The sequence below is a fragment of the Peromyscus maniculatus genome, chromosome 21 (assembly GCF_049852395.1).
Source record: "Peromyscus maniculatus bairdii isolate BWxNUB_F1_BW_parent chromosome 21, HU_Pman_BW_mat_3.1, whole genome shotgun sequence".
Lineage (NCBI taxonomy): Eukaryota > Metazoa > Chordata > Mammalia > Rodentia > Cricetidae > Peromyscus > Peromyscus maniculatus.
The window spans coordinates 1,190,163-1,205,243 of NC_134872.1; the positions used below are offsets into that span (position 1 = coordinate 1,190,163).

The window sequence follows — 15,081 nt, forward strand, 5'->3', positions numbered from 1 at the left end:
CCCTGGGTGCCCAGACCTGTCATCTAGACACAGTGGATAGAAGAAAGTTCAGAAGTTCAAGGTCAATCCCTGCTACATACAGGGTTCAAGGCCAGGGTGGGCTACATGAATCCTGGGGAGAATGGAATGAGCCAACAAATATGTCTCTGTATATTCTTCTTTTTAGAATGGGAGATGGAGCCAGTGAGATGACTCATCTGAAGGACACTTGCACCAAGCCTAGTGAGCCGAGTTCTATCCTGGAACCCACAAGGCAGAAAGAGGAACTGACTTTCCAAAGCTATCTTTCAACCTTCCTGGGAGACCATGACATGTGGGTGCATGCATGCACACACACACACACACACACACACACACACACACACACACACACTACAGAAATGTAAAATAAATTAAAATTTTTAACTGCAAAATGTAGTGTGTTCTATGTATGGTTTCCCCTGACTATCAATCCATTCCAGACTGGTCACCAGTCTGTGGCTGGAAGGACAATGGAGGTCAAGGATAGCTATGGATGTGGCCTAACACAATATTAGAATTTTAAATCAACATGAGAGGTGGTTTACAATTTTGTTTTTAATTTGCAGGTAGAGTTGTTGAAGGTGACAACATTGCTTTGAAATGTCAAAGGGTTACAGCCCTGATTGTAGACTGTCCTCATCTACAAACTGGCATTGGCACAGGCCTGGCTGACTCTGTACGTAGCCTCTGGATCTCAGACCTCAGGAAAGAATGAGCATCAGATACTCAAATTTCGAGGCAGTGAAGTGGAGAAAGGGGCAGTCGGGGTGCTGGGCATCGCCTTAGACCTGCATCTCAAGCAGGGTATGGTCAGATGTTTTCCAAAGGCCTGTTGATGAAGTTTGACTACTTCCAATCGCGTCCTTTTACAAAGTGCCGTGATGAAGAGCCTTTGTGTTTAGTGTTTGGGGCATTCCACTGTCTTCTCTACTCAGGGAAAGAGGTGTGTGTAGGGTGTGTAGGGTGTGTATGGTGCCCGAGTAGGCCCAAGCTTCATTTCTGCCACTTGCATCTCATTCAGTCATGAGGCATAGGTGGGGAAGAGATTGAGGAACCCACAGTGGAGCAGCCCTAGGGGCTCAGGGTGATAGAGGAGCGGACAGCTAGGAGCCCAAAAATGGGGAAGACCTGTCTGTCAAAAGAGGTTTGGAAGGTGTAGATGTGTTTCTTAGTGATGGCATCATAAAAGGTGACTTCTCCACGGTCATAATCCACGAAGACGCCCACTTTCTTAACATGGGTGCAGTGATACTCCAGGACTTTGCAGTTGGTGAACGGCTGACATCCAGAGTCCGAGATTCGTAGTGCCCACAAGCAGCTCTGAGCACTGGAGTTCTGACTCTGAGACTTCAGAGCCAACTCATTGGCCACGCCCACCATGGCAGCCACACCTGATGGCCCCTGGATTTCCACCTCCCACACCCTACAGCCTGAGGAGAGGCTTGGGAAACCCCTTGCACAGTAGAAAGGGTAGAATCGTCGAGGTTTTGTCTGCTTATTCGAAGTGCCTCCCGTGAGGTATAAAGTCGCTTTCTTTAGATCCTGAGAAAAGGTGAGGCTTGGGTCAGCTGAGGCTGTGTCCAGGGTTGTAGGGACTGTGGGAAGACAAAGAGTAAAGAGGGATAGCTTCAGGTCAAGTCCTCCAGTACCCTGCTTTTGAGCTTCTCATGATGCAGCTAGAGGGAGAATTTCTCCATGTCCTCAGAGAAGTCCTGACTCCTGCCTGTTTGTTTTGGTTTTCTGAGATGGGGGTCTCATGTAACCCAAGCAGGGCTAGAACTCACTGTGTAGCTGAGGATGATCTAGAACTTCTCATCCTTCAGGCTGCACCTCTCTAGTGCTCGAATTATAGATGTGGGTCACCATGCCCATGCTCTCTACATCACCTCTCTCCAGTACCTCTCCATACTCTCTATCCCCAGGCCTCAACCTTAACCCCTAATTTTATGAGGTGATGTTCTGTGGGCGCAGAGGAAAGTTCCCCCAGTCCACATGGTGGTGGAATCATTTCAGAAAGTGGCCTTGACCCAAGTTCATAACACCCCGGACAATCTGGATCTTATAACAATGAGGCCATGTCTTTGCTGGGGATTATGCTCATTGTTAATAAAAAAATAAAAAACTGATGGGCTGATAGCAGGGCAAGAAGAGCTTGGGCAAGACAGCCTGACACAGAGAGAATGATATGCGGAGGAAGGGCAGAGTCAGGAGAGACATAGGAGCTGCTAACTAGCTGCCCAGGAAGCAAGACATGCCATGAACCATGTGGCAATACCTAGATTAATAGAAATGGGTTCATTTAAGTTTGAAGAGCTGGTTAGTAACAAGCCTGAGCTATTGGCTGGGCGTTTTTAATTAATATAAACCTCTATGTGGTAATTTGGGAAGTGGCTGCCCATTATTTGGGAGCAGGCAGGTGGAACAGGAAATGTCCATTTACATATGGTGCCCAACATGGGGTGTATATCCACACAAAGCCTAAAAAAGCTCAAAGGGGAAAGGGTGTTCTATACACACAGAAATGGAGCCAAGAACAGCCTCCTATTTTGTGTCTCTCATGTGGGCTGCAGTGCACAGATGCATTCATTCCCTGGCCATAGTGTGCAGTCTTGAATGAGTGGCATGGGGTGTTCTGCAGTCTCTCACACAGGACACAGTACAGAGAGGCTTCTCCCAGCTGCTGCCTGCAGGCTTGAGAGCGCCATCAACACGCTATGTGGTGGGTTTAGGGTTTTGGCTCATGCAGACAGAAAGGGTTAGAGATAGTAAGGACAGATCCAGACCCAAAAAAGCCTCTAAATGGATCACAGTGTATTTAAAAATGTACATAGGGGTGGGAGAGAGAAGAAAAAGATTTATACAGTCATAGATTTAAAAAAAAGTTTAAAAATAAAGTCCTTAAAAAAGTAATAGAATAATAAAAAAATAAGCCAAGTAAAAATGGAAAATACACAGAGAGTCTCGATACTGTATGTTATTGTGTTATCTTTGGATTTTTGGCTGTTAAAAGACTGATTTATGAAAACTGATAGATTAAACCAACCTATATATTTTAAAAATATCTTGACTTCAAATTAAATTTTGAAGGTGTGTTACTTTGAGGAAGAGGTTATATTTTTATTTCCATAGGAAATGAGAGGCTATGGATTCATTCTGGGCTAAAGAAAATGCTTGACTGAGGAAGACCCTTGAAATATTGACTACAGACATGGGAAAATAAACCTAACAAAATTACAAGATGCTTGCTAAGATTTGCACAACAGTATGTTTTACCTGTTCAAACACATAAAAAAAATCATCATTGGCTCATTTGTGCACAATGCGTAGCCTATACTTATATTAATACAGATATGTATGTTAACTTTAAAAGTTTATGTCTTGGAAACAGACACCAATAAATATGGCCCAGATGATCCAATATCCAAAACAGCTTCAAGGCTGCTGACTGAGATGATCCAGCCTCACAGAATACTCCAGCCAAGACTTAATAATTATCCTGATTTTTCCCCATCATTTCTATATCATACCCTCCTTTCTTCTTTCAGGAAGAGATTTCTGAATTTGATTTTTTTTTGTTTAGTCATTTTTTTCTATGACCAATAACAATTTGTAACAACCCCCCTTAAATGAAAACAAACATTTATAACCAATATTTTGGGAGTGCGGGTGTAGTTTTTTAAACTACTTCCTGCTGATTGGGGCTACCAGTTATTTGGGAGCAGGCAGATGAAACAGGAGATGTCTTTTTACATGTCTTCTCCATTTCCCATTTCTCATATGGTAAACAATTGAGGCTATTATGAGAGGTCAAGATTCAGCCTGATTTTCTAAAACTGGAACCAGGAGACGACTCAGGTGTCCCTAAGCCTGACACTTGATTTCAATCCAGAAACACACAGGGTGAAAGACTGACTCCCCCAAGTTGTCCTTTGACCTCCACACATAGGCACACACACACACACACACACACACACACACACACACACACACACACACACAGAGAGAGAGAGAAAGAGAGGTGGGGGACACATATTAGAATGGAATCCCTCAAACACAGAAGAACAGGAAGAAGTGGATATTCAGAGCCCCTTGCTCTGACCCCACCCTTGTATTATGGCTCAGGCATTGAATGGCAGTTTATCAAAGCTATGAAAGTCTTCATCTGTCCTATTCAAAGGCTTGAGCAGCAGTGATCCTGGCTCTGCTAAGGTTTAGAAAGGGGCCTCACTCTAGCTCTTCATTTGTTGCTCCATCTCGGCCTTCGCTATAATGCTAGTTCTCCTTGGTTGGTGTGGGGGTTGGGGATTGCTGGTGGATGTGGGAGTGTGTATTAGAGTGAGTGGTAGGGGTCACTGGGGTAGGCTAGTGGCATGATCCAAGCAGGCCTTACCCATCTCTGATTCCCAGTCCTGGGAGACAGGGGGATGGGGACGATGACCCCAGAGGAAGACAGTGGTAGGAACTTCTATGGTCTGCCAGGGGGCATCAGAGTCAAAGCAATTAGAAGACCAGGACTGGGTGAGAATAACCACCATCCTTCTGTTTTGTTGGAGGTGCTCATTGCCAAACACGGTGGTGCATACTTCTAATTCCAGCACTTGGGAAGCTGAGGCAGGAGAACTACCATGAGTTGACACATAGTCTGGGCTACATGAGATTCTGTCTCAAAAACAAAACATAACAAATCAACCCCCCCCCAAAAAAAAAACAAAAGAAAAGAAAAGGCAGTGGAGATAGCTTGGCTGTGCAAGCTCGAGTTCCTGAGCTGCGATCCCCAGCACCTGGGGAATGCTGGCTGTGGTCACAGCACACCTGTAACCCCGTGCTGAGAAGTCAGAGGTGGTTGGATGGGCGTAAGCCTCGGTAGCAAGACAGTCTAAGCTCTCTAGTGGGCTTGAGGTTCAGTGAGAGATCTTATCCGTGAAACTGAGGAAGAATGTGAACGAAGAAGGTGCTCAAGTCTAGCTTCCATGAGTACACACACACACACACACACACATACACACACACACACACACACACACACACACACACACACACACGTCAGAGGGAGAGAAAAAGGAACATAAATGACTTGTGAGATGGCTTGGCAGATGCAGATGCTGACTGCCCAAGCCCAGAACTCACATAAAAAACTCACGTAAGGCGAGAACAGTCTTCACAAAATAGTCCTCTGACCTCCACTCTGTGGCCCTCAGCTCTACTGTGCATCAGTATGCAAACACAATAATAACCAAGAAAAAAATTTAAGGAAAAAAGGGAGGGAGGGAGAAGGAAAGGGAGCCGCCCACAGCTCTCTTCAGTAAGGAATCTGCTGACTCTGTCACCTAGAGGTTGTCAGTATGCACAGAGCTCAGGCTCACAACCAGCTCCTCCTCCAGGAACATAGAGTAAGGGGCCCAGCTTTGCTCCGCTGAAGGTGTTGTTGCCCCACAAAGCAGGCCTCAAAGTGGAAGGGGATAGAATAGGTCTAGGCATTAGATGGCTCTAGTTTTATCAATTCATTGCCATTTGAGGGACAGGAAAGGAGAAAAGAGAGGTCAGTAGAGCATCAGGCACTGCTGAGCTCCAGATGCAGCAAGCAGTAGGGTCATAGACCAAGCAGCAAAGTACACCTGCACATTGGGGTCCCCTGTCAGGGGCTAGGCCTTTCCCAGGGAAGGTGCAGTTTGGGAAGCAGAAGAGGTAGATGCCTGCCCCTCACTCTGTGTCTACCCATCTCTGGCACCTGAAGTCTACGCAGTTCCACAGCCCTTTCTGTGGTCCCTGCTGAGGTGAGTCTTACTCATCTTTGTGATCTCTCTCTTTGTTCCTGTGTCTCTCAGGGGAGCTGAGAGCAATTACTCATGCAGGATGTTCTGCATGTTAGGTAGCTCTTCCTGGGGTCTGGTCTCTAACTTTCTTCTGCTGTATCAGAGCTGTGAGTGGACAGAACGTTTTTTTGACCTGCAGACCCGGAGGTCCCTTGTTTCCCTTCAGGAAGACCAGTGTGCCAGGTAGAAATCCTACCTGAGGTGGGCAAATCTGAATAATTCTTCTGTAACAGGTGCCCTAGGAATTGGAGGGAGAAAACAAATTTTAGGTTGATAACAAGAGGTTAGAGACTGAAAGTCATATTGGCAATGGGCCGCTGAACCAGGCTTTTATCCTGACTACCCTCATAGCTGAGCCATTTCAGATGACATCATTACAGGCTGTTGTCTCAGTGCGTCTCCACACCTCAGCTTTGTTGAGCTGGCTGGGCCCAGTAGGTCAGCTCCAGCTACAGACTGAGCTGCCTCCCCTAGTCTTGTGCAGCAAAGAAATAAATTTATAAATTTCCATTCATTAGTGGGGGTGTCACTTTGATCACCTAAATGTAAAATAATAAAACATTGCTATAAGCCTATTCTTCATTGGTGTTCACACACACTGGACCTTCCTCCCTCAATCTCCCATTAAAGAGAGAATCCCCCCCTTTGTATTCCTTGCTTTCCCCAAACAGCAGTATCAGCAGCACACTTACATCTCTCCATTTCCTTTATATTCAGGCTTTGGAGGAATGCACTCTTATCTTTCTTCCCCTCAGTCTTCAGCTTGTCTGTGAGGAGAGAGTGAAGGAGATGGAGGGTCCACAGAGGTTAAACAGGCAACCAGGACCACACAGAGAGGCACTGACTGAAGATGCAGGGAGATGTGGTGCTGGGATTTCTCATAGGAAGCGGTGGCCTAGGGTCTCTCTGCAGTGGCTCTCCAGCACAGCTCAGTCCAGAACCACAAACATGAGCCACTGAATTTTGAGTTTTCTAGATGACATTTAGAAAACATGAACGGCCAGGGTGTGCTGACACTCAGGGAGCTGAGGCAGTAGGATGGCAACTTTTAGACTAGTCCACAGTACGTAGTAAGTTCCAGAGACTGGGATAGTTATGCAGTGTCTCAAGAAAAGTAAAATGGGGGCTGGAGGAGGCTCAGTGGTTAAAGGCACCAGAGGACCCAGCTGAGTTCCCGGCACCCACTGAAACTCCAATCCCAGGGGATCTGACGCCCTCTTCTGACCTCCGTGGTCAGGCATACACATGATACATGCACACCAAACACCACCACAAGTAAAATAAATAAATAAAACTTTTTAAAAGAAATGAATTTAAATAATGTATTTTCTTTAGCTCAGAATGTTAAAAGGTATTGTCATTTCAGCATGTAGAATAAAGGTTTAGTGCTACCTGGGCACAATGCTGGATGCCGGAGTCCCAGCTACTCAGAAGGCCCAAGTGGGAAGATCATTGAGCTCTTCCATAAGAGACTACCCCGGGCAACACAGTGAGATTTTTGTCTCAAAAATTTTATTGCTATATTTCTGTTTGTCTTTGTTTTCATTGCTGAATTTTAAGTAGTATTTTAATATTAAGTCTTTCAGAGTCAATGTGTATTCTTTACCTACACTATGTGTAAATAAATGTATTCTGGTGCCCAGGGGTACATGTGGCCAGCAGCAACCAAACTGGGAACATACTTGTAGCCCATGTTCACTACCCAGTGAACAAGGAAAAATTCTGAGATAAGAAGTGCTTTGGCTCTGGGGATGTAGCTCATATTGCAGAGTGCTTGTCAAGCACACAAAGTCCCCCCCCCCCCCCCCCCCCCCCGTCCATCCTCAGCATGAAACCTGTTACAACATAGCATGAGAAATTTCTGGATAAGGATGCTTTGAAAGTACTCAGCATTCAGCCTGGCTTCCGACAGGCTGGGGGCTGGCAGCAGTCAGTTCAGGCAATGTCTGGGGTGATGGAAAGCATCCTGAGGCAGGTAAGCACAGGAGGTGACAGCCACACCTCACCTTTTAATTCCTCCAGGCTTTCTGTGATGGACGCATGTCTTGCGTTTGCTTCACTGATTTTTTTCTCCAGGTCTGCAGGTAGTGGGGTTGGTTTGAGAAACTGAAATTCCTTACTCCTGTGAAGATATGTTGGTCTGGGCTGTAAGTTCAGGGAATAGAGTGTGGGCAGGAAGGGCCTGTGAGATGGTACCTGGGGTGGAGGCAGAGTGGGAAATACAGTCTAGAGCCAGGGAGCTGAGTGTCCGGGGGCCAAGATGGGAATATGGGACTGACACTCAGATGTGAGGAAATATGGAAATGAAGATGGGAGATGGCTGCAGAGAAGAGAGAAGGGAAAGGGGGTAGGGAGGTAGAGTAGGAAACCCAGGATTCACCCACTTGATCAAGACAAATTGCAGGGGGAGCTGGGAAAGAAAAGACTGCGGTAAAGCTGGGTGCTGATGGGAACACAGGCTTGGTCTTCCCCGCCTGCGGCCTAAACAGTTTATAGACAAGTTATGGGGGATGCAAACATATTTGGATATACGTTGAATATCGTATGTGTGAGTGAACAGAAAGCACAGTGTAGTCAGGATGCCCATCATACCTGCTCAAAGTGTCTTTGATGTTCTGGAAGAAAAAGAGAGAACAACATCAGAGCTTGCCTGAGTCAAGAACAGGTTCAGACTCTCTCTCTCTCTCTCTCTCTCTCTCTCTCTCTCTCTCTCTCTCTCTCTCTCTCTCTCTCTCCCCCCCCCCCACCCCGTGTGTGTGTGTTTCTGTCTCTCTCTCTCTGTTTCTCCTGCCCCTCCCGTGTGTGTGTGTGTGTGTGTGTGTGTGTGTGTGTGTGTGTGTGTGTGTGTTTCTGTCTCTCTCTCTCCATCCATTCTGAACTGCTACCCCCAAAACTCCTGATAGAGTTGGGACAGTGTTTAAACCTCAGGAGGAACCAAGTGAGGAGAGAAGAAAGAGGGACATTTGGGAGACGGATGTTGCCTCTGACATGGAACCAGGGAGCTCAACTTGGCAGTGTAGGGACAAAGGTGGAGCGACTCTCCATGGTGAATTTAAAGACAAACAAAACAAACAAACAAACCCCAGAAGCCAGGCGTGTTGGTCCCAGCACTTGGGTGGGCTGTTATTCCCCCCTCTCAATTCCCCCCCCAACCATTTTGTATACCTTGGGCTGTCTCAAATTCTCTGTGTAGCCAAGAACAGAACATTTACTGCTTCTTCTGTATCTGACCCCTGAATGCCGAGATGACAGACAGGACTGCACTATCACATCTGTCCTCCCAACATTAATTTTTACTATTTTAAATCTAAATTTAAAAACTGAAGCATTGTAAATACTCTTTCAGTTAAATACAACTTTATTGATTTAGTAGGACTAACTACATTTTACCTCAACAACTGATGATTTAGCATCTACATTGAGATGTGTAACAATAAAGTTCAAAGAGTAAGAACAAACAAACACTGAAGAATGTGAAATAGCTCATAAATATGTTTAAAGAGGCTGAAATGACTACATTTGGAATACTGGATTAAATAAAATGTTTAAAGTGGTTTTTTGTTTGTTTGTTTGTTTGTTTGTTTTTTGTTTTTGTTTTTCGAGACAGGGTTTCTCTGTGTAGCTTTGCGCCTTTCCTGGAACTCACTTGGTAGCCCAGGCTGGCCTCGAACTCACAGAGATCTGCCTGCCTCTGCCTCCCAAGTGCTGGGATTAAAGGCGTGCGCCACCACCGCCCGGCTAAAGTGTTTTTATTAAAATTACTTTTATCTGATTTTTTTTCCTACTTGGCCTGGAATTCCATATGTAGACCAGGCTGACCTTGAACTCACAGATAACTGCCTATCTCCGCCACCGAAGTGCTGGGATTAAAGGTGTACCACTATATCTGATTCTTTTTTCCCTTTTTAATGTACCTACTAGAAATATAGCTTGAAATATATTTCTTTTTATTGTGTTTTTTAAAGATTTATTAGTTTTAAGAATAATATTTAAAAATCTTTTATTATTTTTAATTTTTATTATTTATGTATATTTTTTATGTATGAGTACTCTGTCTGCATATATGCCTCCAGGCCAGAGGAGGGCATCAGATCGCATTTCAGATGGTTGTGAGCTGCCATGCATTTGCTGGGAAACGAACTCAGGAACTCTGGAAGAGCAAACAGTGCTCTTAACTGATGAGCCATTTCTCTAGTCCTATTTTATTATTTTTTTAATTGCGTATATATGTGTGTCTATGTGTGGGTATGCACATGTGAGTGCAGGTATCCTAGAAGGCCAGATCTATCATATCTGCTAGAGCTGGAGTTACGGGAAGAAGCCAGAGGAAAACTTGTGGGAATTGGCCCTGCTCTCCTACCATGTGGGTCTTGGGTATTAGTAGCAAGTGCCTTTCCACAGTGAATCTGAGATATACTTCTAAGCAACATATGTGTCCTACATTACAGTTCTAAACTGCAAAGGATGAGGTAGAAAGACCAGAAATTCAATGTAACCCTTGTTTCCATAACACACTCCAGACTGCCTAGGCTGCATGAGATCCTGTCTCAAAGGACAACAACAAAAAGCTATAAATTTTCTGTGGCTCTCTTTCTTTTTCTTTTCCTTCCTTCTTTTCTTCTTGGCATGCACATGCACGATCGTGTGTGTGTGTGTGTGTGTGTGTGTGTGTGTGTGTGTGTGTGTGTGTGTCCAGGCTGTCCTTGAACTCTAGTGATCTAGGGAATCCTTCTACCTCTGGAGTACTAGAATTACAGGGGCTTTGGTTAGGACAGTGGTTCTCAACCTTCCTAATGCTGCTGACCTTTAATACAGTTCCTTATGTTGTGGTGACCCCCAACCATAAAATTATTTTCTTTGCTACATCATAACTATAAATTTGCTACTCTTATGAACTGGAATGTAAATATCTGATATTTTTGATGGTCTTAGGTGGCCCCTGTGAAAGAAGGGTCTGTGGACCCCCACAGGGATCAAGACCCACAGGTTGAGAACTGCTGGGTTAGGTGAAAAACAGCAGCAGCTGGTGGATTAGTTCAGGAAGGCAATACAAAGTAATAAAAGAAAAAATGTACCTCATACATGAGGCTTATTAGGAGAAAGAGTGTGGTGAGCACTGGCCTTGGGGTGGAAGGGCATTAGAGAGGAACAGTATCTTATGTCAGAGACAACATGAATGGAGCTTGTGGGGAACGACAGGCTTCCCTTTAAAACCTGCAGAGGAGCTTTATCAAAAGTGATGGCTTAAAGTGAGAAAGATAAGGGTCAGGGCCATGGATCTGATGGTGGGATTAATGGGAGTCTCAGAGAAATCCCCAAAGAAAGGAAAGTATCTGACTTTCATGTCCTTTCAGGGAGTAGTAGGGGTTCTCACAATTTAGTTTTGGGAGAAAAGGGCATTAAAGAGCCAGATATTAGGAGCTGTTAGGCCATAGTATAATACAGATTCTTAAGTCTCTTTCAGAGAGAGAGAGAGAGAGAGAGAGAGAGAGAGAAGAGAGAATCTGGAGACTCTTTTCTCAAAGGACTCACCTCCAGTAGCTCCAAGGATGGCATTTGCAACTTATTCTTCAGGGACTTTGAGAGTTTCCTGAGGGAGGTCAGCTGCTCATTAGTCACAGCGACATACTGTTCCAGCTGCTTGGCTCCCTCCTGCTCCAGCCAGCCCATCCTGGACAGGAGGAAACTCTCTTCCTCTTCCAGTCTCTGGCGCAGGTGCTTGAATTCCTCAAGGATCTTTAGTTTCTCGAGATGCACCTGAGCCTGGGGACAAGGGAAAGGATGCAGAGATGAGGTGGGCATGAGAGGGGTCCTCCAAGCTTCCTTTAAGCCCATAATTCACTTTATTTATTTATTTATTTATTTATTTATTTATTTATTTATTTATTTATTTATTTATTTGTAAAGTCTCCCTATATAGCCCTGGCTAGCCACAAATCCACTAAGCACAACAGGTTGGCCTTGAATTCATGAGATCCACCTGCCTCTGCCTCCCAAATGCTGGGATTAAGGGCATGTACCACCTTGCACCATTCACTTTTAAGAGTATTTAAAGATAACACTGAGACCAGTTTAGAACAGCTTCCTAGGGCATACCTGTGGGAAAGGGCGGGCAAGATCAAAGCACTTCCTGCATTCACAGATTTAGGCTCAGTGACTTTTCCCCCCTCATTTTACCTTCAAGGACATCAGCCACATATGTTGGTGCACAGCTATGCAATCTTAGCACTTGGAAAGTGCAGACAGGAGATTCAGGATGCCAAGGCCAGCCTCCATCCAAGGCCAGCCTCCATTCAAGGCCAGCCTCCATCCAAGGCCAGCCTCCATCCAAGGCCAGCCTCCATCCAAGGCCAGCCTCCATTCAAGGCCAGACTGGACTACCTGAGCCACTCTCTCAACAAACAACATCACCATCAAAAACCCAGGATGAGGTTGTAGTTCAGATGATAGAGTGCTTGCTTAGCATGCATGTAGCCCTGGGTCCCATCTTCAGCATAATCTGGGCATGCTGCTATAGCCCTGTAATTCCAGTACTATGAGAAAGACAAAAGGATCAGAAGCTCAAGACTATTCTTTTCTACATAACAATTTCTAGCTTATGCTACATAAGATACTGTGTCTAGGAGCTGGAGATATGACTTTGTTGCTCTTGCAAAGGACTTAGATTCAATTCCCAGAAGGCACATGGTAGCTCACAACCATCCTAACTCCAATTCCAGGAATCGAATGTCCTCTTCTGATCTCCATGGATACCAAGCATGCACCTGGTATGCACACATACATGTAGGCAAAGCATTCATTCACATAAAATTAAATCTCAAAAATAAAGATTCTTAAATGTCAATGGAGGGAGAAAATAAACAAAAGAAAAAAGAAAGAGAGAAGCAAAGAAAGAGAGCAAGAGAGAAAGAAAGAAAAAGAGAGAGAGAAATAAAGAGAGGGAGGGAGGGAGAAAGGGAGGAAGGAAGGAAGGAAGGCTTTTCATCCTAACTGCCTTCATACTGAATTTTCTGTGGATGTACCAAAAATAAACCAATCAAACCAGCAGGACCTGGAGAGATGGCTCAGGGCTTAAGAATGCTTACTGCTCTTCCAGAGGACCTGAATTCAGGTCCCAGCACCTACGAAGAGCAGTTCACAAATGCCTGTAACTCCAGTTCTTCTGATCTCCACCAGTATTTGCACACACATGGCTTTCACTCACACAGACACACACATATACACATAAATAAAAAATAATAAAAAAAACAAAAAAGAAAAAAGCAAGCAAAATCAGGTAGAGACGTTTGGTGGTGTCATGGTCTCTGTCTTCTTACGGTGTAATCAGTCTCTAGTGAAAAGGGGCTTGGGTGAGGCAGTGTGTGGGTGGTCCTCACAAAGCTGCTGTGGGTGGAGGAGCAGAAGACCTCCTGGTTCACTGGTGCAGCACCCAGGCAGGTAGGTCAGTACAGTTCAGGAGCACTGCTCAGGCACCACACCCTCTGCTCTGCCCCTCGCCACCATGCCAGCAGGACTTTGATCCAGCTTGGGATATAAGGAACGCTAGGAGTTTCAACAGAGATGCCTCGACTTCCTCAGAAGTGTTTGGAATGAGTATTTCTTACCCTGAACACCTGGATTGCCCCTTCACCTCGCTTTTTCTCTTCAATTATTCCCTTGTCCTTTTGCCCCAAATCCTGGACCTGTGACTCAATCTGCGCCTGTGGGAAGAGGATGCTTCAGTTAGGCTCTGCCTCTGGGGAGGCAGGGAAGATGTCCCCGGATATCATTATTAGCAGCCCCCCTTTCTTTCCCAGCGATTAAACCAATTTTCTCCTTGTACTATGTGGTCCTGAAGGTCAAAATCAGGTCCTCAGACTTGGTGGAGGGGGCCTTTACCCTCTGAGTTATCTCCACTGCCTCCAAAATACTATTTTGATTCTTCTTGTTGCCTTGGTTACAGTCCGGCATTTCCCAGAACTTGTCTCTTTCAGCCCACTAGGTCTGGCTAAAAAGTGCCAATTCAAGTGCCAAGAGTGCAGCGGTGGGTGCCAACCAGCTGGAGCAGGCAGCAGCTTCCACTCCCCCAGGTGCCTACCTTGTAGTTCTGGGCAGCCTCATCTATCAAGGTGATATCGTGGGATTTGTGGTCCTTGGTGTCACGACACACCACACAGAGGAACTCCATGTCCTTCTCACAGAAGTAATGGAGCTTTTCCTTATGAATCCGACATCTTGGCTCGCCTCCTTCTGGTTGGAGCTCAGCAGGATCCATAGCCTGGATTTTTTCTGCAAGACTAGCCAACAGCTTATTGGGCCGGAACGTATCCTTACTCACAGGGAGTTTGCAGAGAGGACAATAGAGTTTTTCTGCAGTTTTTGCAACCTGATTGATGCATTGCAGGCAGAAGTTGTGCCCACAGTCAATGGTGACAGGATCCCGTAGAATTTCCATGCAGATGGGGCAGGTCACATCCTCCTGTAGTTCGCTGGCCAGCCGTTGGCCTGCCATGATGGCGCAAAGGGGCTAATTTGATATCTGAAAGCCCAGAAGTCTGAGTCAGACACTGGTGCTGGGAAGAGAAAATGAAACAGGAAGCAGAGGTTAAAGAGTCTCTCAGCTGGAAGACTCAAGAAGGACAAATGAAGAGGGGGTTAAGTAAACCAACGACTGAAAAGAGCAAAACTTAAATGGGGAATATTGTCCAGAGAAGAAAACAGATGGTCGGTCCTACCTCACTGTCTCCCAGGAACAAATAGATACTGTGAGTTCAGGCTCCCTATAAAGTAGAGTGTGGCTTCCTGGACCTTGAACTAATTAAACATATCTTTCCAAAGCAGTTGTCTGAGAACAAAAGTACAGAGTGTCAGAGTCCACTCACCTGCAGGTAGGGAGTGGAGCTGCTGCTAACTGGCTGCTCCAGGAGGGTGTGCTACCACCATGGAGATCTCTCACCTCCCCCACCTGTCTTCTGGTGGGTTTCCCTCCCTGTCTCTGAGCCATCCTCTCTTCTGTTCCGACCTCTGGTTTCTTCCTCTGTCTCTGCACTTCTCAGACCCCGGCTTACCCAACCTGTTTCCTTTCTCTTGACTAGGAAAGTATCAGCCAGTGTCATCCATGTCCCTCCAGTAGCTCAGCACCTACCTTCATGACCTTCCTCTAGCTCCTTTGTCCTCAGGAGTACAGTGCTTCTTCCTTCCTGTCCTCCCCACCCCCACCTCTCTAACAATCCAAACTGTTCATTTTTAAACTAATTAAAAAGTTCTA

General features: G+C 45.5%; 1 protein-coding gene across 1 annotated transcript; it reads right to left on the reverse strand.

The window, feature by feature from the left end:
- Positions 1-558: 558 nt before the first annotated feature.
- On the reverse strand, positions 559-14,640 carry Trim31 (tripartite motif containing 31). The gene is made up of 9 exons (XM_076558079.1): positions 14,549-14,640; positions 13,912-14,386; positions 13,439-13,534; positions 11,367-11,597; positions 8,427-8,449; positions 7,841-7,956; positions 6,527-6,601; positions 6,031-6,072; positions 559-1,616 (listed from the first exon to the last, which is right to left on the reverse strand). The coding sequence occupies exons 2-9, from the start codon at positions 14,323-14,325 to the stop codon at positions 1,093-1,095; spliced, it is 1,521 nt and encodes a 506-aa protein (XP_076414194.1). The 5' UTR covers positions 14,326-14,386; positions 14,549-14,640; the 3' UTR covers positions 559-1,092.
- Positions 14,641-15,081: the final 441 nt, after the last annotated feature.

Coding starts and splice junctions, on each gene's coding strand:
- Trim31 (XM_076558079.1), bottom strand. CDS start 14,325: ATGGCAGGCCAACGGCTGGCCAGCGAACTACAGGAGGATGTGACCTGC. Junction 13,535..13,911: donor AGGCTGCCCAGAACTACAAG/GTAGGCACCTGG, acceptor CTCTTCCCACAG/GCGCAGATTGAGTCACAGGT. Junction 6,602..7,840: donor AAGCCTGGAGGAATTAAAAG/GTGAGGTGTGGC, acceptor CTCTCCTCACAG/ACAAGCTGAAGACTGAGGGG.